At 35.3% G+C, this 25,627-nt stretch overlaps 1 protein-coding gene across 4 annotated transcripts in view; it reads right to left on the bottom strand.

The window, feature by feature from the left end:
* Window positions 1-3,192: 3,192 nt before the first annotated feature.
* The window catches only part of CPSF6 (cleavage and polyadenylation specific factor 6), a 37,882-nt gene continuing 15,447 nt past the window's right edge, over window positions 3,193-25,627 (bottom strand). Inside the window, exons 4-11 of one of the 4 annotated variants that reach the window (XM_066368531.1) lie at window positions 25,143-25,288; window positions 24,072-24,245; window positions 23,831-23,941; window positions 22,882-23,386; window positions 17,251-17,366; window positions 16,587-16,740; window positions 12,308-12,500; window positions 3,193-4,840 (exon numbers count right to left, since the gene is read on the bottom strand). In XM_066368531.1, coding sequence (XP_066224628.1) covers window positions 12,311-12,500; window positions 16,587-16,740; window positions 17,251-17,366; window positions 22,882-23,386; window positions 23,831-23,941; window positions 24,072-24,245; window positions 25,143-25,288 — 1,396 coding nt within the window. In that variant the 3' untranslated portion in view covers window positions 3,193-4,840; window positions 12,308-12,310. The remainder of the gene's footprint in view (window positions 4,841-12,307; window positions 12,501-16,586; window positions 16,741-17,250; window positions 17,367-22,881; window positions 23,387-23,830; window positions 23,942-24,071; window positions 24,246-25,142; window positions 25,289-25,627) is intronic. The other 3 variants (XM_066368532.1, XM_066368533.1, XM_066368534.1) reach the window with 3 other exon arrangements.

The raw sequence follows: 25,627 nt of genomic DNA, 5'->3' as shown, positions 1-25,627 counted from the left end.
GAATGGTTAAAAAATTATAAATCAAACAAGGACAAACCACAAAGTTATTATCAAAACTGTGTTTTATTTTCAATACAAGATAAATACCATGCTTGTTACTATTGCAGTTTAAGGCCAACAATGGCCATATAGCAAACTGCTGAACAATCACCTAAATGCTGAAGAAAGAAAAGACAGAAAGTAAACATTAAACACAGAACTGCAATTACAAACAGTTTAGTAAAATGGAATGGGCTTTCTAATAGAAGCAAATATGGAAGTCTAGTTCTCATGGACACCAAAAATATGTCATTTTGACCCAATATCACCTTACCTTTTTCACAGAAATCTTATTGTGAAGTCACCATAGAATCAATAGCTAAAATGTCAAGACTTTCTTTGGCCTTCTGGTATCAAATTATTTACAAACCGTGATTCAGTAATTCATGGATACTGGAATATGATACAATTGTTTTGTTAGGGCTTTCCATTAAAAATTGTGAAACAACTTTGTAAGGCTGTACAAGGCTGTAAACTACTTTGCCAGTATACCATGGGATAAAGAGGAGGAAGGAATAATAATAGACCTTTTTTAAGGCTAAAGTCATCAATGTTATAGATGCATTCCTTAGAATACACTATTATTTAACCCAAAGGATCCTTTCCAATTAAATACCACCTGAGTATTTCAATTTTCAACATAAAAAAATAAACATGAATTCATCATTATATTTTAAAATAACATACAAAATGCTGAGAAATGTTACGCAGTAACAATGCAACAAGGAAAAAAAATCTTCAAAATGAAATGTTTTTTTCTGTTGCAGGGTCTGTCCAATTAGGAAATTAATGTAAAACATTTACACCCATGGCAGTCTTAGGGATACTCTCTTGTGGAATGGAAAACTCTCGGTATTTACTATCTGCAGATACCATTTCAAGATCTGTGTGACTTCTATTAAATTCTACCTAATATTTTAAAAGACTCCCATTACAATGTTATATAGTAGGAAGTCTTGAAAACATTAAAATCTAACCAAATGTTTATACGTCCCATACAAATCCATAGTAGCTACATACTCAGAGTGAATGCCAACAACCTGAAATTTTAAAGAAACATTGGTTAAGACAAACCTAAATCAATCTGAACAGGATACAATTGCCTAAATATTTTGAATATTCATAAAAATTCATATTGCTTCTTTCTAATGCCAAGAAAGAAGAGTATAAGAACTTCCTCCCAGAAGCCTAGACATTTTAGAATGTTTTCTATTTCAACTTACAATGATACTTTAATCTCAAATCTTTTGATTTCTCTAAATCAAAAATCTCACAGTACTAACACAAAGAATGCTATATGTAAGGCTACATCATAATAAATTTATAATTTTTGGTTGGATATTTATTAAAAATTAGTCTAAGGCTTCTAGGAGTCAAGTTGCTAAACTAAAAACAGTGTGTAAACTGAAGATTAATGTAAAAAAAACAAAAACAAACAGCACACACAATTTTAAGAACAGAAAAATGGAATGCTTTGCTACAAAAACCCCACTTAATATATTTTAGCACAAAAATATGTACAATGGGAAACATTTACAGATGGCTATGGGGTGCAAATGAACTTAATGGATCAAAATTTAAAAGATGGGTATCTATAAAACACCAAGAATTTAAATACTGTATTCTCAGTAAAGAATCAGAACATAAACTTTCCCTTAGAATAACAAGCTGAACCTTAAAACACAAACTTGGAGCCATGTTCAAAGATACAGAAAATGCAATGATCATTCAGGTAATAAAAACCAAACTGTTGAAAGCACTCCAGCACAATCTTTTAGTAGCATCTCACTGTATAAAACGTACTATAATATAGTTATTGGCACATTTAAATACGTAAGGGAAAGTCTTTACCCTTCCAACAATCTTCCCCATTTACTATAAAATGTTTTTACAACATTCATTAAAACCTCCATGTTTAAGAATTGACCTTAAAAAACTAGTTAAAAAAAACAAACCAATTATCTCCATAGGAGAATTAAATGAAAATAATACCTTAAGCTACAATCCTTAAGTTATTTGTGAACTCTGAATTGCAGTTAACTGCTTAAGAATATTCTAGTCTTTAAAAAGGACAGAAACAGACTAAAAACTATGATTGATCACTAGCTACTGCAACTTAGTTCAAATCTTGCTTATGAAAACTGACAAACACTTGCAAATTTACACTGGAATATCCTTTCCGCAACATATGTCCTTTAAATAAAAGCAGCACATTCAATTCAAAGTTTTGCTTCAAAGCAATACCGTTCAGGTGCTGTACCATTCATACAAAACTTGACTGGCTGAAAGGAATGTTGACTGCACAGCACTAATAAGTACTACAATTTAATATTAAACTCGTTTGTTTTCATATCCACTATAATTATTACTAAGAAGAAATGAAAAAGTCTGTGAGACTCCATTTTTTGGTGCCTATGTAAATAAAGATTTATCTCTTTGGATTGTTTTTATACATTAAAAAAAGAAAATATTTTTCAAATCACATCAGCCCATAGATAACAGAAGGGATATAAATAAAACAAGGCTTCCAATTTTCACCTTTACAGCTATACATTCATATGTTATCAGGTAGAAAAAGACTGCAAAAATTAATTGGTCAAACTAAGAAGTTATTTCCTTCTGACAAACACTTAAAAATATTAGACTAGCAGCAAGAAATTCTAAACACTCACACTGTCTGCAACAAGTCACGTAATGAGATTAGCCACGAAGGGAGACACAGAATGAGCAATAAAGGGTTCCGCTGATAAAAAGTGCAAAAGTATATGACTTCATTAACATAAAATATTTCCAGTTTCATTTCAAGTTCAAACACAGTTAGATTTTTATGAGTCCATTTTAAAACTGTTCAGAGAAAATTTTATTCTCATGGATATTTACTTACCTTTTAAACTTACTATTAACTAATTTCCCTTGTAATATATTTATGTCCATATTTTGCATTAGAGCATTGTAATTAAAATATAAAAAACTAGGAAATGACAAAAACTAAAAAGCACCTATACACAAAACAAGAAAATCAACATTGATACAACTCTCAAATAATGTTAAAAAGACAACTACATTTCAACAAGATAAAACACTTAAAAGATTTGAGAGCAAACAGTTCTGATCAACAACAATGATCCCATGCATAAATATTTTCACAAAATGTTTTCAAATAAAACTGGCAATAATCTGAATAATTTGGAACAGCTAATTTTGTAGGAACTACTGTGGTAGCGCACAAGATAAAAGAGAAGAACTGCAGTGCAGACCTCTGGAGGGCGTCTACAGTTGCACATAACAATGCTTAGGGTACCTAAAAATAAGCATGTTCCTAATTTGGTGATACTTTTTAAAAACCCATGTGTATTTCAGAAGATCTCTCAAAACTAATCAGATCTTTAAAAAATTAAAAGCAAATTATAACCTGTTTAAGAATTTTAACTCAAATTTCTGTAATGATTCAGAATAATCTTCCTATAAAATGTCTAATCAAGGTGACACTCCCTATGCTAATTTTGCAATTAAGAGCAAATGTTAGGCAAGTGCTTATACTGTGGGCCTATTTGCAAGGCAGGTCTGAAAAAAAGCTTAGATTAAGTAACTAGCATGAATCAATTCAGTAACATGAAAACACACAGAATTCCTTAAACTGGAAATAGAATGTACCTATATAACCTCCCATTACACACACAGGAGAATACAATCTGATGTTAATAAACATCACACCTTCAGAAATCTATATAGTAACCGGAAAATAAAATTAAGGCTCTCTTTACTCAAATTTATCTGCTGCGTGACTGTATTTACACTGCCCATGGCTTCAACAATTAACCACAAGCACTATCAATATAAAACCACAAATAACTACTGCATCAATCAGAATTGTCAAAATATTTCTTCAATGCCAGCAGTTTACAATTAAGCATTTCAATACATCTGTGTTGTGTTTAAGCTGCATTACTGTGGAAAGTAACATATGGGATTTTACTAAAATGTTAAAACCATGAAATTGTTTTAACCCCTAACACATTTGCCTGAATTGCTATGTCTGTGAAATTCAGTTTTTACAGGTTTACATACCATTCAGCAAAATCACAAAGCTATCTAGGTAAAAACAGCTAGAAAAGCAGAATATAGAAATATTAAATATCCATGTAATCACCTATCCTAATATCAAAACCAAGGGCAATAAACACTTAATTAGTATGTTTAATTCATTGAACCCAAGATTAGATTGATGCATATCCAAAAATGCTATTGCAATGCTTTTTTAAAGGACAGTATAAATGTCTTAGTAACATTATCTTTAGATATTGCTGAACACAAGACTTTCCCTGAGGTGTAAACATCAAATAACTTGAACAGCTTTACACATCAGCCCCATTAAACAGTTTATTACAGTAACACTACATCTATTGTAATCAAAGTGGTGCTGTTTACAGACATTATCATATGAACATTTTTTAACAAGAACAAACTACTATAAAAAACAAGCATTTACTTGACATTTTTCCAATTGCTTGCACATTATAATGGCCAAAAAGTATATAACCAGTAATAAAGTTGCAAAAAGCTATAACTTTTTAAATCACACAGGTTTTCTTCAAATAAAAACAGTTAAGCAACATAAAAAATAAAAGTAGAGCTACTGGTTACCATTTATGCAGATTTGCTTTATTCAGATCTATTCCTGTTCATTTTATCCATGAATCCTTACAGGTTCAGTTCAATCACAAGAAGCAAACTGCTGGACAAGCGTCATGTTTCCCCCATGAAGACTCTTTTGTCTTGGAAGGTATTCCTCTTCCTTCAGCTGTAATGTGTCAAAATTTGTGATGTAGATTTTGCTATTCCCCATAATACACAGAAAAATGCTGGCTTAACTATACATACACAAGTCGTGCATCTACTTCACTGTTATGTATTCTAACACAAAGTAAAAATTAACAAACAGTAGCTGCCTTTATGGTGGAGAAATCCTTCCAATTTATGTGATGAGTAAAACCGAGACACTGATTTCATTCTTCCTTATACATTACTACTGTCTTATACATTAATGACAGAAATAGAAGTGAAAATATAACAGCTACTGTTTTTATGATGATGGAAACATTTATAAGTCATTTTCTTTTTTTTTTTTATAAGTCATTTTCTAAAGTATGCATACTACAAAAATAAATGAAAAAAATGCTTGAATGATTTTAATGCAAATATTTTTCATTCAACCATATATCAATTCTATAGAATGCATTAACAATTAAATGTGAACTGAATATAAAATGCAATTATTTTACAAATTAGTTGCATTTATTTGACAGCATACAGGAACTTCTGTAAATGTTATCAATCAAAAGAGCCTCTATGTTACAAAATTTATAAATAAAATTTATAAATATATAGCTTAGTATGCACATTTAAATATAACATCCACATACAAATCTTTAGACGTAATACAAATTAAAACATTTACTTTACTTTCACTGTATTTCACCTATATTTAAATATCTAGTGTAGTATATAAAATAACCAAAAACAAGATAAATAGGAATCTACAATAAAAAAAATTTCATTAAAATCTCACAAAGGAAAAAAACCCAATAAATTTAATCAACTAAAATTTCAAGAATACATAAATATGCAAACTTTGAGTCACAAGAAACATTCAATTAACTTGGATATAAGTGATTACTGAAACATCAGGTATTTAAAATAAAAATTCCAAGAGGGCATTTCAATAATAAGATGATGTAGTTAAAGGCAAAAGAGTCTAATATTTAGTGATATTTTGCCGTAAAAGTGATTATTTTTGCTCTACAATTAAGATTAATATTGTCAAAACTATAAATTTTTATCTTTTCTTTCCTTTCCTCTCCACTAGGCTGTAAGACTCTTAAGAGCATCAGTACACATATACATTCACATTGCCTAGCAGCAACAAGCTAAACTATGTAACTGCAGAAGGAAAGACAATCCCGGACTTTCTCTTTTAAACAGTTTATATTTGCCCAGGTGTTTCAAAGAGATCCTTAAGACATTCTAATGTTACCTGTTATCATACCCTTATCTTATTGTTGATAAACGTTTTGGTGGAATTATTTCATGGGAAAAAAATCTGGAAATGCAGCTTTTCTGCTTTGTTTTTATTATTTGCAATGCTCTTTTATTTATTTATCTCTATTTATTTATTGCTGAGAGAGTGCAAGACACAGAGACAAGAGAGGCAGGAAGGGAGAGAGATGGGAAGCATGAACTCATAGCTGGTGCCACTTCAATTTTTCATTGATTGCTTCTCATTCGTGCCTTGACCAAGGAGGGGAGGAGTTCAAGCTGAACTAGTAACCCCTTGCTCAAGCTGGCATTTTTAAACTTGGGACACTGGTCAACGCGATATCCACTGTGCCGTTACTGGTCGGACTATAAGCAAAGCAATTTTAAAAACTAGTACCACAGTATTAAAGAAACAAAAAAATGGCCCTGGCCGGTTGGCTCAGTGGTGGAGCGTCGGCCTGGCTGCAAGAGTCCCAGGTTCGATTCCCGGCCAGGGCACACAGGAGAAGCGCCCATCTGCTTCTCCACCTCTCCCCCTCTTCTTCCTCTATGTCTCTCTCTTCCCTTCACGCAGCCAGGGCTCCACTGGAGCAAAGTTGGCCCGGGAGCTGGAGGTGGCTCTATGGCCTCTGCCTTGGGTGCTAGAATGGCTCTGGTTGCAACAGAGCATCACCCCCTGGTGGGCATGCCGGGTGGATCCCGGTCGGGCGCATGCGGGAGTCTGTCTGACTGCCTCCCCGTTTCCAACTTCAGAAAAATACAAAAAACAAACAAAAAAAAGAAATAAAAAATATGAAAAAAACCCCCGATTGCTAAAAAAGTCTTACTGCAGAAGAACACTATCTCCCAGCCCTAGCTGGGTAGCTCAGGTGGTTAGAGTGTTGCCCAAATATCCCATGGTTGCAGGTTCAATCCCCAGTCAGGGCACAGGGCACATCTAAGAACCAACCAATGAATGCATAAATAAGTAGACCAACAAACCAACGTTTCTCTCTCTCCCCCTTCCTCTCTCCCTCTGTCTCTAATATCAATTTTTTAAAAAATCTGCCTCCTTTTTTTTGTTGTTATGCTGAGAGGGATGTCATTAAGATGGAACAATTATTTAGTCACAATGAGCAAAACAAAAATATCCAACCCTTCCACAAAAAAATACGGCATACACTGCAACTTTATATCATTCATCACTCCAACGGACTTTACTACTTTTAACGTAGAAAATTCTGTTCGTGAAATTACAACACACATCTTAATCCAGGACGAATGCACTTATCTTTCACATGATTATAGTTAACCTTACTATTAGTCTCTCTCATTTTCACCATACAGACATAAAATCTAGGGGATATTCTGACAGTTTTTATTTCTATTTCTAAACACTTTTACAGTTATCCATTTGGAAATACAAAATTTACAATCTCAAACGGAAGCAAATGAAGGCAATACAACTCATTTCCAATAATCCATTTCCATATTATAGTCTCAGATTTGTAAGTAGACATCTACATAACCAAATATATCAAAAAGAAGCTTAAAGGTGACAAATACATTCAATGCTTTTGTTTTCAGAATACCATTTGGTCAAATCTTTCCATGTCCAAGCAAAATAATTTGCTTTAGCTCTCAGTTATAAAAGAAAGACCTATGTTAACAGTTGTTAAACAACTAAGACAACAATGGAACCTGTAGCTCCTTAATAAAGAATGTAAAGTGAGCACTAAATAAAACTTTAATCCAGAGAAGCACCTGCATTTTAAAATTAAAGTAAGATGAAGTCAATTACTTTATGAGTGCTAACAATTCAAATTATGAGTGCTTCTGTTAGAAACTAAGCAAATTTGTAAGCACAGTATTATACACTCATGGCAAATTCATCTTGCAAGTAAAAGATTCAAATGTATATTTGATATGGCTTTTTTCAGTGAAGTAGAATTAACTTTTATCTCAAAATTCCTTCTTAATCAGAAAAATGGAGCTGGGTGAGCAAAAGAAATGGAAGTGTCTAAATATAAGTTAAATATTTTTTAAAAAATTTTAAAAAATCAAAATTCCTTCCTGCATTAACTAGGATATATTATACAAAATTCTGTTTACTGTAGATGCTTACAAATATTCCCTTACCACCAAAACATTTCATATTTTCAGCCTTCTACCTTTAAAGATAGTACTTACCTCATTTTAACTAATGCCTTTCATTCATTACCCTATAAAACCTTTACATAATTGTTGCTCTAGGCAGTTCACTAAATAAAAATAAACTTCATAGTTAAAACTCAACTTTGCCCTCAAAATTTCACAAAATGAACATTTTCAAAATAAGCTGATTATGCAATTTAGAATTCACTGTGACAGTTGAAACATGCCATCACAGACACAAATTAGTAAATTTGGATAGCAGATATGACAAGTTTAGCCCTTGTTGGTTGTCAGGTATTTGTTAAACAATGCTAACTAAATATTTATTCAAACCATTAGTCATTCAGAACAATTCAATTTACAAACTAAAACAATGGCAATAAATTTCACACTGAGATTATGGTGAGAGAGCAAAGTGATTCATATTGGCGTGGAATTTTTTTTAAAAAGGGAACATTAATTGTAAACAACCATATTCTTAAACCACAGTGAGCAAAAACACACTATATATCCATTCACATTCAAGGGACCACTTCCTACCCTCCTGCACTTCAATGAACATAGCTGTGTAGTCAGACAGGTTTTGCAAATACTACTATAAAAGCCAGGAAAATTGAGAGAGAAAGAAGTGAGAGCTAGCATATCCAAATGAAGCAGGTAGTATATATGAAAAACATAGGGCTGTACAAGATAAGGCAGGTCTCAGATGATCTAGGAGTTGCAGGAAGAATTTTTAAGTCTTATTATCACCAGTATCATTTATCAGGTAATCAAGAGAATTTAATTTTCACATAAATCTCAAAGTAACACCAACTCCTAAGAAGATGAAACATTTTAAAATATAAGAAAAAACTTTCGTTTCTTAGGCTTTCCAACCCCCCCCAAACTAATGAAAATTTTAAATTGATTAAGAAATGCAGAGTCCCAACACTTGTGTAATAACATTGAAGATCATAATATTTATGGCAGAAGTAATCATTCAACAACAATAACAAAGAAGTATAGTTATTTAATCCATATCCCAAACATGATGTTTAATATTTTATCAAAGAAACAGCCCTGGCTAGGTAGCTCAGCTGGTTAAATCATCGCTCAAATACGCCAGGGTTGTGGGTCTGATCCCCGGTTAGAGAATGTACAAGAATCAACCAGTGAATGCATAAATAAGTGGAACAACAAGTCTTGATCAATAAATACAAATTAAAAAGAAAAAAAAGATAATAATTAGAGAATATATTAAACCTCATTTAACAGAGAAAGGGAGAGATGGAATAAAAGTATTTAAAAAATAATTTGGTTTCAGTACTCTTCAGTACACCAAGAAAAACTGAATTGTTAACCAAAATTTACTAAGTAGGGTTGTTCCAAAAAAGCAGTAAGTGGAATGCAACCTAAAATAACTATCAAAGTAAAATTACTTTCTGTAAGAAATGTACAATCTTAAAACACTGAGACTTTTGTTTTGCTCAGAGTGGTCTGAGAATAGATGCAGAAATTACAGAATAAGAAGCACAATGTATTTACATACCAAAAATTCATAATACCGATATTCTCATTAAAGTATTATCTATTTGAACTTAGATACTATGTGCTTTTAGAAAAACTAATACATTTTTAAAAGGAGAGAATGCAATTAACATTACCAACAATTCAAACACAAAAAAAATTAAGATGGGACAGACATTAACACCTTGCCAACATTATGCTTCCAGTTAAATTAAGAACTTGCTCTTTTAGCCATTCATCATCACTTTAACAGATTACATTACTCTTTTATTTGTATACAGACTCACTGACATTCACTTTAGCTTCCAAGTTACTTATTCCATTTAGTCAATTTAAGATTTATATGAAAGCTCAAAAGGACTCATATTTTAAAACTTCTAAAAAGGTCAAAAAACATTATTATGGTGATTAAATGTGCAGACAGTTATTTTTAAAAGTTTTTCACTTGACTCTAATACCACTCCCCATCCCTTTATTCGTATCTAAATCCACAATAAATAAGTTTGGTAAAGCAAAAGTATAATATTCCAGAATAACAGATTTTTTTTGCACTAGAAATGCTTATGTAAAATTTGTTTGGATGAAGGCACATAACAATATTACAACTCAATTCTGATTAATGTACAAACAAAACATGGAAAATTGGGGATGGTACACATCAGTGATTAAGAAAAAATGTCAACAATAATTTGCAAGTTTGGAATTCAAAGTTAATGTCTGAATCTAACAAATTCAAGCCATGATGTTATTAGGTGTGCCCATTACTGGACTGTAATGTTATTATGTTAATTCAAAGTATACTTAAAAATCCACAATGAACTTTTCAGGTTTACATGGCTGAGTATGCTAAGTTTAAACAGAACCAGTAAGAAAACTCATTAACTAACTCTGGGCACAAACTGGTTCAGAAGCACCTGATGGAGACACCCAATCTTAAGAAATGACTGATAATATATGCAAGTTTCATTACCAAGCTCTTAGTAAATACAATCTTATTGATAACTGACAAAGTCTAAATAAAAACATAACTTGTAAGATTTGTATCTTACTACATAAATAATATGCTGTGAAGTAGTAACTTGGCCACAATTCACCTTAAGCAACTGATGGACACTGAGAATTTTCTCATAAGGTGAGTTCAGATCTACTCAACCCAGGGGGAAAAAACCTGTATCTTTACATTTTAATGTTTAAATTTACATGATACAACATTCGGTTCTTACTTATATCCAAAACCCATTATCAATTTTAGTAAGTTTAATTTTAAAAGTGAGATGTTTTGCATATTAAAGAAATGCATTGTGATTTATACTATTAAGTTCTATAATACAATACATGAAAGACTTTTTAAATTAAAATGTCAATAAATATTAGAAATGCATATTTGAAATGCAAGGATAACTGGCCTTTTCACTTCAAAGAACTCTTAAAACTATAAGTAATATCACAGCTAATTGTGTACCATAAAAATAACTTACATGCTTCTTTTCTAAAAAAAAAAAAAATTATCATTTGCTAAAAGTTATCTATTATAAAGAAACTGATATTCTATCACAAAAGTATACACTTGATAGTCTTTAATTTTGTCCATAACAATTTAAATACTAACAATTACCATCACTTAATTTTCAATGTTTCATGATTAAGGAAAATAACTGTGTAAACAGTAGTTACCTATAAGAGGTTTGTTTCAGCCTAATTTGAATATGCTATCAATATATAAAGAAAAAATATTTGTTTACAGAATAAACTTTGTGTCACATGCATAAGCTTTATAGTGCACTCCTCCTGCTTTTCACATGACTAAATGCTGTTCACATATAAAAATAAAATTACACGTGAAAATGAAGTAGAAACAGACAACTCTCCCCAATTTATGAAAAATGTACACAAGTTTTAAAATACAGAAAAAAGACAATGATTATGGTTTATGAATGAACATCAAAGAAAATTATTTCAAGGTTATTCTAACCCGGGATGTATAATTTGATACAATTTAAAAGTATTAGATATGAAGTACCCTGAACCCATTAAGTGAATGTTTTATATCTTCTTTGCAAATTAAATAAAAACCAGATGCTATAAAAAGTGTCTTAAAAAAAATTAGAAAAGCTCTTTCAATACTGATAAAACATCCTCTTGTATTTTTAAGTTTTAGGGATAATCAAGTTAGTTCCAGTAGAGAAACTTCAAATTTCTTTTTTAAAGTCCAAGCACATTATATATAGATATGTAAAATAGTTACCTGCATTTTATATTTTATATCACATGCAAACTATGTGATTAAGATAATTCCAATTTTTAGATTTTAGAAGTAGACAATGAGTCCTCTTGATTATTTTCTCGCTTCCTTAATACTCTTAACAATCTGAAAGCTAAAGGTATACAACTCAGCAATATTCAAAGAGGTCAAATTTTTTTACCTGTCATTACTTACCTGTCATTTGTCTCAGAAGCTTCCAGAAGATTAAATTCAGAACAAGTAATTGGACCATTTACAATGTAGGCATATACTGCATAAACAACAGCCTCAGAGTTATAATTACTGTTAAGAATGCATATACTACATACAACAAGAACAAGGAATACCCACCTTCTAACGATGACGATACTCGCGCTCTCGGTCACGCTCGCGATCCCGGTCCCTGTCCCTGTCCCGGTGTCTCTCTCGTTCTCTGCTTCTCTCTCTGTAATAATCATCATGACGATCCCTACTACGGGATTTATGACGCCGACTCTTTTCTCGTGATCTACTATGGTCCCTCTCTCTTGATCGTTCACGTCTTCTAAAAGAAATTACTGGATTAATGCTCGCCATAACTAGATTGCTTAATAAGATGTTCAACAAACTGGTATTCAAAAATATCTCAGGCAGTTCAGTTGGTTAGAACATTGTCTAGATACACAAAGAATGCCAGTTTAATCACTGGTCAGGGAACATACAGAAACAGATAGATGTTTCTGTCTCTGCTAATCTAAAATCTGTAATAGTGACCCTTGCTCATGCCAGTGACAATGAGATCATGTCGATGATCCCATACTCAAGATGGCAACTCTGCGCTCAAGCTGGTAACCTTGGGGTTTGGAACGTTGGATCTCTGTATCCCAGGAAAATGTTCTATCCACTGTGCCACCACCAGTCAGGTAATAATAAATAATAAATACTTTTTTTAAATCCTCAAGCAAAAAAAATTCTTTATAAGCCTAGTTTAGACTAATCATATCCTGAACTGTCAATAATGATTTACCAACTGACCTAAAAGCGTAAACTAGAAATTCCATTTTTAAAAATATTTTTCCCCAGATTGGGAACCTGTCAAACCAGGGAAATACATAACTGGTAGTCTGAAACAGACATGCAGTGTTTACTGAATAAAAACAGAAAGGTAAAGGAGAAAATTTCAAAGGACTTCTGTTTCAAGTTCAAGAATACAGTCTGACCAGGTGGTGGTGCACTGGATAGAGCATTGACCTGGGATGCTGAGGACCCAGGTTCAAAATCCTGAGGTAGCCGGCTTGAGCATGAAATCAGACATGACCCCATGGCCTCTGGCTTGAGCAAGGGGTCACTGGCTCAGCTGGAGCTCCCACATCCCATCAGGGACATATGAGAAAGCAATCAACGAACAAAAGTACAGCAACTATGAGATGATGCTTCTCATTTCTCTCCCTTCCTGTCTCTCTCTCCTACTAAAAAACAAAAACAAAAAACATAGTTTTGTAGCTATAAAATTCATGAAATTACTCAATATACATCAAAACTTAAATACATAAAAATTAAAAAAAATACATAAAAATTACCATCTATTAACACAGGACACCAAAACCTTATGTAGATTTGTAAATAACCAATTTTACATTTATAACTAACCAAAATATGCTATTCTTCTAAGAAACTTCGAATAATATGTAAATGTTTGCTGGGAGGGCTAGGAAGCATGGTGAGAAGCAGAAAAGAAAACCTAGTAATTACAACCACCACTAGTAAAGATTGGGATACTATTCACATTGTTACTTAAGAAAGAGAAATGTTTGGTGAACCATTTGGGGGGGCAAAAAAAAAAGCACCAGTAATAATTTTAGAAATTCTATTCTAAATTTGAAATTCATGATAAGGAAATAATAATCGACTTAGTTTAAATTTCTATTTTGTAGGTTTGCATAAGACAACAATATTTAGCAAACATTATTAGGTGCTTACTGTGGACTTTTAAAAGACAGCTGTATAAAATACGGTTTTTAGCTATAGCTAATTTGTTCAGATACAAAAATTCTTACACTGGGTCAAAGGGTAGTAATTACAAAGTTGGAGACCATTATAATACAAGCTCCTTTTCCATAACTTTATGAAAAAGATTATCACCAGATAAACAGAAGACAGATCTAAGAATATAATATGAAGATTAAAGATATATCTTCTAAAAACATATAGAATTTCAAGGTTAGCAGTAATGCTAAGAAATGGAATTTACCTAATTTAAAAACTAAAAATTGCCTGACCAGGCGGTGGCGCAGTGGATAGAGCGTCGGACTGGGATGCAGAGGACCCAGGTTTGAGACCCTGAGGTCGCCAGCTTGAGTGTGGGCTCATCTGGTTTGAGGAAAAGCCACCAGCTTGAACCCAAGATCCCTGGCTCCAGCAAGGGGTTACTTGGTCTGCTGAAGGCCCGCGATCAAGGCACATATGAGAAAGCAATCAATGAATACTAAGGTGTTGCAACACGCAATGAAAAACTAATGATTGATGCTTCTCATCTCTCTCTGTTCCTGTCTGTCCCTGTCTATCCCTCTCTCTGACTCACTCTCTGTCTCTGTAATAAATAAGTAAAAATTAAAAAAAATAAATAAAAACTAAAAATTGATCATTCATTCATTAACTCCCTTGTTCAAGAAATGTTAACTTAGCACCCATTCTATATAGTCATTAGAAATATTGTAGCCACTCTGGAAAACAAGTATAGAAGTTTCTCAAAAAATTAAGAATAGAGCTACTGCATCAACCCCTGGATAGGTAGTTCAGTTGGACAGAGCACTGTCCTGATATACCAAGGTTGCAAGTTGGATTCCTAGTCAGGGCACATATAACAATGAACTAGTGAATACATAAATAAGTGGAACAACAAATGGATGTTTGTTTCTCTCTAGCCCCCTTCTTTTCTCTCTAAAATCAACAAAAAAGAATAGAGCTGTCATATGATCCAGGAATCCCTCTTCTGGGTATCTATGAAAAAATTTAGAAAACATTTATTCATAAAGATGTATGTAACCCGATGGTTCATCACAGCAATATACACAGTAGCCAAGATATGGAAACAACAAGTGTCCTTCAATGAATGATTGGATAAAAAAGACGTGATTCATATATACTCAGGCATAAGGTGAAATAGTCAAAAGCTTAGCATTATATTCACCTATAAACAGATGTTGAGAACATCATGCTAAGCAAAAGGACAAGAACCATATGATTTCACCCAAATGTAGGATATGAAAGAGAAAGCAAGAAATACTCAGATAATAGTATGGTGGTTACCAGAGGGTAAAAGCAGTGAAGGATTTTGAACAAGGTAAAGGGGGTCAAATATATGGTGATGAAAGGAGACTTGACTTTCGGTGGTGCAAACACAATGCAATATGAAGATGATGTATTTAAAATTGTACATTTGTATCTTACATAATGTTATTAACTAACATCACCCCAATAAATTGAATTTAAAAAGACATATTGTAGTGAACAGGACAGGTAAGGTACTATCTTTCAACATGCATAGTGAAAACAAATGAGAACAATAAATAAGAATAGATTATAGTAAGTGCTATGAAAGAAATAATAAGATGACAAAACATCTTGGGGGAAGATCCCTGCTAGAAGTTTCATTGAGTTGAAGCATGAAAAATAAGAAGTTATGTGATAAGCTGAGGAAAATGGCTCCTAAGAGAAAGAATATCAGGTACACCCTGGCCAGGTAGGCTCAGTTGTTTAGTGTCAGTGGTAGTCACAATAGGTCAAGGTTGTAAATTCGATCCCCAGTTAGGGCACATACAAGAATCAACCAATGAATGCATAAAGAAGTGGAATAACAAATCAATGTCTTTCTCTGTCTCTGTCTTCCTTCCACTAAATTAAACAAACAAACAAACAATAAATGGATGAATGAATGAATAAAAAAGAAAGAAAAAACATCAAGTAGAAAAACAGTGAGGTGATCATATTACATGAGGTGTCAAGAGAAAGAGAAGGAAGACCAGTATGGCTAGAGAATAGTAAGCAAGGGGAGAGGAACACAAAGAGGCTGAAAAACTGAGACAGGAACTTTATCAGAGTACCTCTCCATGTTTACAGTCTTCATCTAAGTGTAAATGGAAGCCTTTGAGGGGTTTTAAGCAAACGAACACCTGTTATTTGATTTACAGTAAAAAAAAAAAAAAAAAAAAAATCAGCCTGACCAGGCGGTGGCGCAGTGGATAGAGCATCGGACTGGGATGCAGAGGACCTGGGTTCAAGACCCCGAGGTCGCCAGCTTGAGTGCGGGCTCATCTGGTTTGAGGAAAAGCCCACCAGCTTGAACCCAAAGGTCGCTGGCTCCAGCAAGGGGTTACTCGGTCTGCTGAAGGCTCGCAGTCAAGTCACATATGAGAAAGCAATCAATGAACAATTAAGGTGTTGCAATGCGCAATGAAAAACTGACTGACTCACTCTCTGTCTCTGTAAAAAATAAATAAATAAAAATTTTTAAAAAAAAGAAGAAAAAATCACTCTCTGAGAAAACAGTAATAAGTATAATCAAAGTCCTATTTTCAAGTCCCAAAACTACTATATTTTTTCTATTGTAAAAGTAGTAGTTTTAAATAGATGTGAGACAGAAAAGTTTTACCTTGATCCAGAACCATAAGACTTGGATTCAATTCCATGAAGGCAATCTTGCAAAGAGCTAATAAGAACTTTGCAACGATCATCAGCAGATACTTTGGATTGTTTAATTAAAGAAATTGCAGTTACCAATGTCTCAATAGCACTTCCATAATCACCTGTGAGGGAAAGAAGACAGAGTGAAGTCAAATGAATTTTGTTTAAAAATACCACCAAATCCCTGCAGTAACAGAGATAAAGCATTTTGCAAAAGTGAATTTTAAAATGACAACATAAGTTGTCTTAAATTTTTTTTTAGCATTCACATTTGGAAAAGGCTTTTATGTGCATAAAATTATCATGAAATTATAGTTATTATTGTAACGGTGTGAAGGTTATCCTTTTGTTAATGATGATAATAAGCTGCCCTAAGGCCGCTGAACCATTAAATGTTAGGGCTAAGATTTGAACCTACACCAAAAATTTTAAATTGGGAGTTTTTCCATTACACTGGATATTCCTCAGGGGAACATTTTAAGCTGTAGACGGTCCCCATATTTCACGGCTTTCTTTAATACCTTTTAAATAAAGTACAAGTACTGATTTGGGAATATAAATATTGCTATATGTAAATGATCATTCTTAATAATGTAAATAAGAAATATTAATACAGGAAAAAATATACAAACCAGCACTGGCATCAGACACAGCTCTTGAAATAGCACTGCTTGAGATCGCCCTATTTCTATTCATAATTTCTTCAAATTCAGCTTCACTCAATGGCGTTCTTGCTGTATCCATTTCCCTATAAAATCAGAATAACCTTAAATCATACTGAACAAATTTCTAAGTTGATCTTAGTATAAAGCAATTCATACTGCTTGCTTTTGACAAGTGCTTTAGAGCTAGTATTTACTTTTTCAGAGTGTAGCATATTAGTTTTCTCCTATAAAGAAAGCAACTCTAAGCAAAATTCTCTTACACCACTATAGCTAAAATGAAGTAAGCGGCTTAGAAATCTTGTCTTTCTGGAGGCCAGAAATTATATGTTTATATATATACACAATATGATCTTTTTCAGTCATACAAAAACAGATATAAGAGCCTGTCCAGCCTGACCAGGCTGTGGCACAGTGGACAGAGCATCAAACTGGGATGGGAAGAACCCAGGTTCGAGACCCCAAGGTCACCAGCTTGACTGCGGGCTCATCAGGTTTGAGCAGGGCTCACCAGCTTGAGCCCAAGGTCGCTGGCTCGAGCAAGGGGTCACTCAGTCTGCTGTAGCCCCCCCCCCCTCCCCCCGGTCAAGGCACATTTGAGAAATCAATCAACAGACAACTAAGGAACCGCAACAAAGAATTGATGTTTCTCATCTCTCTCCCTTCCTGTCTTGTCTGTCCCTATCTGTCCCGCTCTCTGACTCTCTCTGTCTCTGCCACAAAAAAAAAAAAAAAAAAGAAAAAAGAAAAAAAAAAAAAAAAAAGCCTGTCCAGGCAGTGCAGTGGTACAGTGGAGAGAGCATTGGCCTGGGAGGCTGAGAACTCAGGTTTGAAACCCCGAGGTTGCAAGCTTGAGCGTGGGATCATAGACTTCACCCCATGGTTGCTGATTGAAGCCCAAAGACACTGGCTTGAGCAAGGGGTCACTGGCTCAGCTAGAGCCTCCAAGTCAAGGCGCATATGAGAAAGCAATCAATGAACTAAGGTGCTGCAACTATGAGTTGATGCTGCTCATCTCTCTCCCTTCCTGTCTGTCCCTCCCCAATCCAAAACAAACAAAAAAACCCCAGATACAAGAAACCGTCTTGATAAATACACACACAAAAAATGTTGACTGAAACAAATATTGCGTATTTTGTTTGGATCCTCTAGGCCAGGGGTCCCCAAACTACGGCCCGCATGCGGCCCCCTGAGGTCATTTATCCGGCTCCTGCCGCACTTCTGGAAGGGGCACCTCTTTCATTGGTGGTCAGTGAGAGGAGCACATTGACCATCTCATTAGCCAAAAGGAGGCCCATAGTTCCCATTAAAATACTGGTCAGTTTGTTGATTTAAATTTACTTGTTCTTTATTTTAAATATTGTATTTGTTCCCGTTTTTTTTTTTTTACTTTAAAATAAGATATGAGCAGTGTGCATAGGGATTTTTTCATAGTTTTTTTTATAGTCCGGCCCTCCAATGGTCTGAGGGACAGTAAACTGGCCCCCTGTGTAAAAAGTTTGGGGACCCCTGCTCTAGGCCGAGGTCCCAACTCACAAGTATAATTGTTTGATTAACAGAATTTCAGGACAGACAAGATCTTAGACTATCCTGTTTGCCACTGAATCCCTGGAAGAATATCTGGAAAATAAAAGGTACTCAATAAGTGTAAATATTTGTTGAAAAATGAATAAAATGCCAAGATTTTCTAAAGCTGCTTGGCAAGTTTAAAAATTGTACAAGTACATTACAGAAAAAGGTAAAATTTTTTTGCTCTCTTATTTATGAGTTAGGATGTTAAGTTGAGGCAAGCAGTAGTCCTTTCCCAAAATAGCTAATCTAATCTTTTGCATACTTATAATGTGCTCATTTTCCCCCCAAGACTTTAAATACATCCTGCCCAAATTATAAACCCAAATGCTGTTGACTTCTGTCCACCGACGATCAGTTTTTTCTTCCTCAATAAAAAACTACAGCCTGACCAGGCGGTGGCACAGTGGATAGAGCGTTGGACTGGGATGTGGAAGACCCAGGTTCGAGACCCTGAGGTCGCCAGCTTGAGCCCAAGGTCGCTGGCTCAAGCAAGGGGTTACTCGGCCTGCTAAAGGCCCACGGTCAAGGCACATATGAGAAAGCAATCAATGAACAACTAAGGTGTTGCAATGCGCAAGGAAAAAAAACTAATGATTGATGCTTCTCATCTCTTTCCGTTCCTGTCTGTCCCTGTCTATCCCTCTCTCTGAATCTCTGTCTCTATAAAAAAAAATTTTTTTAAAAACCTACAGAAAAAATTAAAAAAAAACAAAAACAAAAAACTACAGCAGTCAACCTGACCAGGCGGTGGCGCAGTGGATAGAGCATCTGCCTGCGACACTGAGGACCCAGGTTGGAAACCCTGAGCTCATCCGGCTTGAGTGCAGGATCAGACATGATCCCTTGGTCGCTAGCTTGAGCCCAAAGGTCTCTGGCTGGAAGCCCAAGGTCACTGGCTCAGCTACCCTCCCCCCCCCCCCCTCGTCAAAGCACATATGGAAAATCAATGAACTAAGGTGCAACTAAAGGTGCTGCAATGAAGAATTGATGCTTCTCATCTCCTTCCTGTCTTGTCCCTCTCTTTCTGTCTCTCGTGCTAAAAAATCTAGTCAATAAAACCTTCTGCCCTCCAACTCTGATACTGGATATAAAACTGGGACTTTAAGCTGTTGAAGCAGTCCATCATCCAACCCACTCCTATACACTAATGGTGAACACCTGATATGTAGTTGCTCATAGGAATGACAGTGAACAAAAGAAAAATTTATATTAGTTTAGCATGTTAACATTTCTTCCGAAGAAAACAAATCATTTTTAGCAGTCAAAAAAACACAAACTCTACGGCTGGATAACTGTTAATAGATTTTGTTTATAACATCAAATTTGCCGGCGGGTGGAGGGATGGATGGACAGTGAGATAGGATGGAATTAGGCAGACTCTCAAATCCATCCTGGGAGATTATAAAACTGAAATACAAAGTAATTTAACAGTGACAATTATAATAAATGCAAAAAAAATTGAAGGGGCAAACATTTCTTGGAAATTATAAACATATTTTGCAAATTATAAGAGTATAGATAAAATTTTTTTTAAGTAGTTTGGGAGGGGGCTAAGAGATCACTTAGTTCAACAGGAGTTTGCACTTAGCTTCTCCCTAAGGTTCATCATTATTTTAATTGCCATGAAGCCTGTGTTTCACAAGTCTTTTTTTTTTTTTTTTTTTTTATTCATTTTTAGAGAGGAGAGAGAGAGGGAGAGAGAGAAACAGAGAGAAGGGGGGAGGAGCTGGAAGCATCAACTCCCATATGTGCCTTGACCAGGCAAGCCCAGCGTTTCGAACCGGCGACCTCAGCATTTCCAGGTCGACACTTTATCCACTGAGCCACCACAGGTCAGGCACACAAGTCTTTGTCTAACCAAATATTCTTGTAAATTATCCCTTTGAGTAGTGAGTTTTTTTTCATGCTCGCTGACCCCGAGAATGAGGTTTCTTTTTTTCAAAAAATGAAATTAGCTACAGTTTTATTAACTTAAAATCATGTTTGTTTGATAACCAATTTATGGAAACAAGAACATACATTTGCCTTTTTTTAATGTTGCTGTACACATTTTTAAAATAAAAATTTTTGTATGATCGTACTCTGGATGGTCAGGAGGTATGAGGATGTACATGAATGTTTGTACTCCTCAAAGGGTTATTCCTAAAACAAGAAACTTTAATGCTCTGTGTAGTGCTCTACCACTAACCGAGAATCAGACTTTAAAATCTTTTCTGCCTGACCTGTGGTGGCGCAGTGGATAAAGCATCGACCTGGAAATGCTGAGGTCGCCGGTTCAAAACCCTGGGCTTGCCTGGTCAAGGCACATATGGGAGTTGATGCTTCCAGCTCCTCCCCACCTTCTCTCTCTGTCTCTCTCTCCTCTCTTTCTCCCTCTCTGTCTCTCTCTCTCCCTTCTCTCTCCTCTCTAAAATGAATAAATAAAATTAAAAAAAAAAAAAAAAAAAAATCTTTTCTTTTTCATTAACTAACACAATACATTTTCAATGTTTTTCAATTCCACAATGACAAGTAAACATTCCTAAATAGCTATACAAATCTGGTAAATCTAACAAACTAAACTTGTAAGTACTAAATTCTGTTACATGTTTGACACTGTTTATAAGATTTAAAAATCTTAAATATAGCTTCAAGAGGCCCTGGCAAGGTTGCTCAGTGGATAAAATGTCATCCTGGTGCACTGAGGTTCTGGATTACACCCCTGGTCAAGGCATGTTCAAGAAGCAATCAATTACTGCAAAATTAAATGGAACAATCAAGTGGATCCGTGAGTTAATGTTTCTCTCTCTCAAATCAATGGGGAAAATTTTTAAAAATAACATAAGGATTCCATTACTTGTCTGTTTTTGTATTTATTTTGCAGACATGATAACCCTTAATTCTCTTTATTCCTTAAATTGCATTTTTATTTTTTAGATTTTTTTTTTTTTTTGTTTTTGTATTTTGTATTTTTCTGAAGCTGGAAACGGGGAGACAGACAGACTCCCGCATGTGCCTGGCCGGAATCCACCCGGCACGCCCACCAGGGGCAAAGCTCTGCCCACCAGGGGGTGATGCTCTGCCCCTCCGGGGCATAGCTCTGCCACCTGGGGCAGAGGCCAAGGAGCCATCCCCAGCGCCCGGGCCATCTTTGCTCCAATGGAGCCTTGGCTGAGGGAGGGGAAGAGAGAGACAGAGAGGAAGGAGGGGAGTGGAGGTGGAGAAGCAAATGGGTGCTTCTCCTGTGTGCCCTGGCCGGGAATCGAACCGGGGTCCCCCGCACACCAGGCCGACGCTCTACTGCTGAGCCAACCGGCCAGGGCCTAGATAATTTTAAAGGTAATAAATTATCATTAAAAAAATTTTTTTTAATTAATTTTTTTTGGGGGGAGAGAAAAACACTGATTTGTTGTTCTACTTATTTAGGCATCTATTGGTTGATTCTTATATGTGTCCTTACTGGGGATCAAACCTACAACCTTGGCCTATCAAGACAAAGCTCTAACAAGCTAAGCTATCCAGCAAGGTAAATTATCTTTATTAACTTCTTTTAACTTAAAATATGAAGGAAGCCTTGGTGGGGATAGCTCAGATGGTTAGAGCACTGCCTTGAAGTACAATGGTTGCTGGTTTGATCCCCAGTCAGAGCACATACAGGATCACGTAGAGGTTCCCTCTCTCTCTCTTCCTTCCTCTCGCTAAAATCAATAAATAAAATTTTTTTTAAAAAATTGTTAAAAACATTTATTTAAAAAAATAAAAATAAAATAATATATGAAAGAAATGACCCCAAGATTCACTGATTTGCCCTAAATCACATGGCCATAAAATAGCAGAACTGATTGTTCCCAATTCTGTCCTGTATGTTTTCACCCTACCATACTGCCTCTTCTAGTAAGAAAATAACACAGAAAATTATATGTCTGGGGAAAAGGCCATATTTAAAAAAAAAAAACAAAAAAACAAACAAAAAAAAAAACCTCAGTGATGGAGCATAGAATATCTTTTACCAAACACATCATCTCCATTCAAAGATACACACTAACTTACCTTCCAGGAGGCCCATAGTCACCCCTATCATATGGCGGAGGTCGGCCATATGGATCTGTAGGTGGTGGACCCCGGCTATCTGATGTAGGCATGCCGCTGTTGGTTGGTGGAGGAAAGAAAGCAGGGTTCACATGTGGAGCTGGTGGTGGAGCACCTGGAGGTGGTCCAGGAAGATGCGGAGGAGGAGCAAGTGTAAGGGGTGGCCCAAGAGGACCAGGTGGGCGAGGTGGAAAGGGGCCTGGTGGTGGAGGTGGTCCCTGTTGTGGAGGTGGTGGACCAGGAGGAGGGCCGTAGCCTGGAACTGGAGGTGGAGGACCAGGAGGAAGCGGACCCAATGGAGGCTGCCCAAAAGGTTGTCCAGGAAAAAGAACTGGTGGTGGAGGGCGATCTCCTCGATTAGGAGGCCCAGCTAAAGGAGGAGGCAGAACCTGACCAGGAGGCGGAGGGCCTGGTGGACCAGGTGGGCCTGGAGGACCTAAAGGTGGACGTGGTGGAGTCTGTCCAGCTATAGAACAAAGGAGGGAGAGAGAGAGAGAGAGAAAAAAAACACTTTAATAAGGTATTTTAACCTTTATACCAAGATTATACTTTTAAAGCATAACTCGTAGACCAATATTCTTTCCCTTTAAATAAAACCTATATGGTAATGCTATACTAACAACTACAAAGATAAAGTATATACTTATAAATTTAACTTCCTCAATTTATGCTTAAAAATTATTGAAACAAAAATTTTACTAAAGACAATAAAGCTTAGAGATAGTTTCCATCTTTCAGCATATACACATTTCTTACAGTGAAATCACCCACCTTATATTCTACTCTGATGCCAAGCTAGAAAGTGAAACAAGGAAAAATGGTCTTGAAAGAATTTTTTAAGAGGTAAGAAAATAAGACGGATGTAAATATTCTATATATAAGTCAAGCAAGTTTGGAGAAAAATAAAGACCTTTTAGGCCAAAAATGGGTATTTCCTCTATGCTGTGCCCCATATGCCATGGAATCCTAGTTTCCAGGAACAAAGGCCGAGTTCCTTTAACAAGATGCTTGATCAAATTTCCTGGATTCCAAAAATAGCATAACAAGGAGAGTAAGTCACATTAATAATGCATTACTTGAAAAGAGAGAAAAGGAAAAGAGGAATTAGATAGACATATTTTATCCATGGTAATTTAAGAAAAAAATTTTACCTGGAAAAGGTGGGGGTGGCCCTCCTGGTCCTGCTGGCCCAGGAAATCTGTCCCCACCGGGAACAGCCCCTGGAAAACGGCCCCGTCCTCTACCACCTTGTGGAAATGCTGCACGTGAACTGCCTCCTGGAGGACCAGCTTTACCTTCCCCAGACATTTGTCCTGATTGTGTAGCTGCAAATATCCAAATACTCATAAATAGCATTTATTAAAATAGTTCTCTGAAGTGTAACCACTGTTATTAGAAACAACCATATTTCAAATTTCATTTATAGTAGACACCAACTTGTAGATGCCTAAGACCTGTCCAAACTACTTGAGAAGTATTGATTAGGAAAACATTCACATCTATTTCAGTTCTTTTGAAATCTCAAAATATCCAGGCATAGACGTATTTCCAAAAAATAAATGAGTTACTTTCAAAATACAGTACTCTGCAGCAGCCAAGACCAAAATTCTCCAACAATAATCTAAATGTCATTAAGTATAAATCATTTATATTTTGTAACATATTCTTCAGTTAAGCTTTAAGTGTTAATACATTAAAAATAAAACAAACCACTTGAATTTCTGTTAATTACATGATCATTCTCTCATCTCTTTAAGTGATAACATTCATAAGTGGGTAATGGCAAATCTTTTCTATATTCACTTTACCAAGTGGTGAAAGGTCTTGGTGCCAAGCAGAAATCAACGAATACTTTCTGGTTATCAGTGGTTTCTCCACCACCTTAACACACATCCACAAAAGTTTCCTTCAATCTAAGGATTACAATGTAGTTTCTTCCTTTCTCTAGGATGGGAATGACAGGACAAGAATGGCAGGGCTACAGAACTTGCACACTGTTGAATTGTATTGGGTTTGTGACACCTAGAGAAAAATGGGAGTAGGTTTCCAGTACACAGGACCACAGTCATAACCAGTAATTAAATCAAATTCAAAGCAAGGACTTTCTAAAGTGGATTCTCCCACAAACCAATTTATTAAGATAATTTTTCTAGTATAATATCTAATGCTAGCAACACTGATTAAAATACACATCTTTAATAAAAACCTGAGGAATTGCTTACTTTTCCTGGACTGCATTTCAAATTGACTCAGGAACTGTTTATTGCATGGAGTTACAACAGGATTCTGACCATGAAGTTCTCTTTTAGGCAACAAATCCATTAACTTTTTTGAGGATGCTTCTGATCCAACACCAACAAGGGCAAATCTAAAAGATGTTTAAAGGAGTAGAAGTAGAAAATGAGGAGAGATGTTACTATTTTAAAAAGGAAATGGCCTGAATTTAACTTTATCTAAGAAAACAAAATATTTTTAAAAAAAATAAAGGTTGAAAACCACTGATTTATTTATTTATTTATTTTCTACAGAGAGTCAGAGAGAGGGATGGACAGGGACAGACAGACAGGAAGGGAGAGATGAGAAGCATCAATCATTAGTTTTTCGTTGCAACACCTTAGTTGTTCACTGATTTCTCATATGTGCCTTGACCACGGGCCTTCAGCAGACCGAGTAACCCCTTGCTCGAGCCAGCGACCTTGGGTCCAAG

Source organism: Saccopteryx leptura, chromosome 2 (assembly GCF_036850995.1).
Source record: "Saccopteryx leptura isolate mSacLep1 chromosome 2, mSacLep1_pri_phased_curated, whole genome shotgun sequence".
NCBI classification, from domain to species: domain Eukaryota; kingdom Metazoa; phylum Chordata; class Mammalia; order Chiroptera; family Emballonuridae; genus Saccopteryx; species Saccopteryx leptura.
Note: the sequence above shows the minus strand (reverse complement) of the source record. Positions and strands in the feature narration are given on the sequence as shown.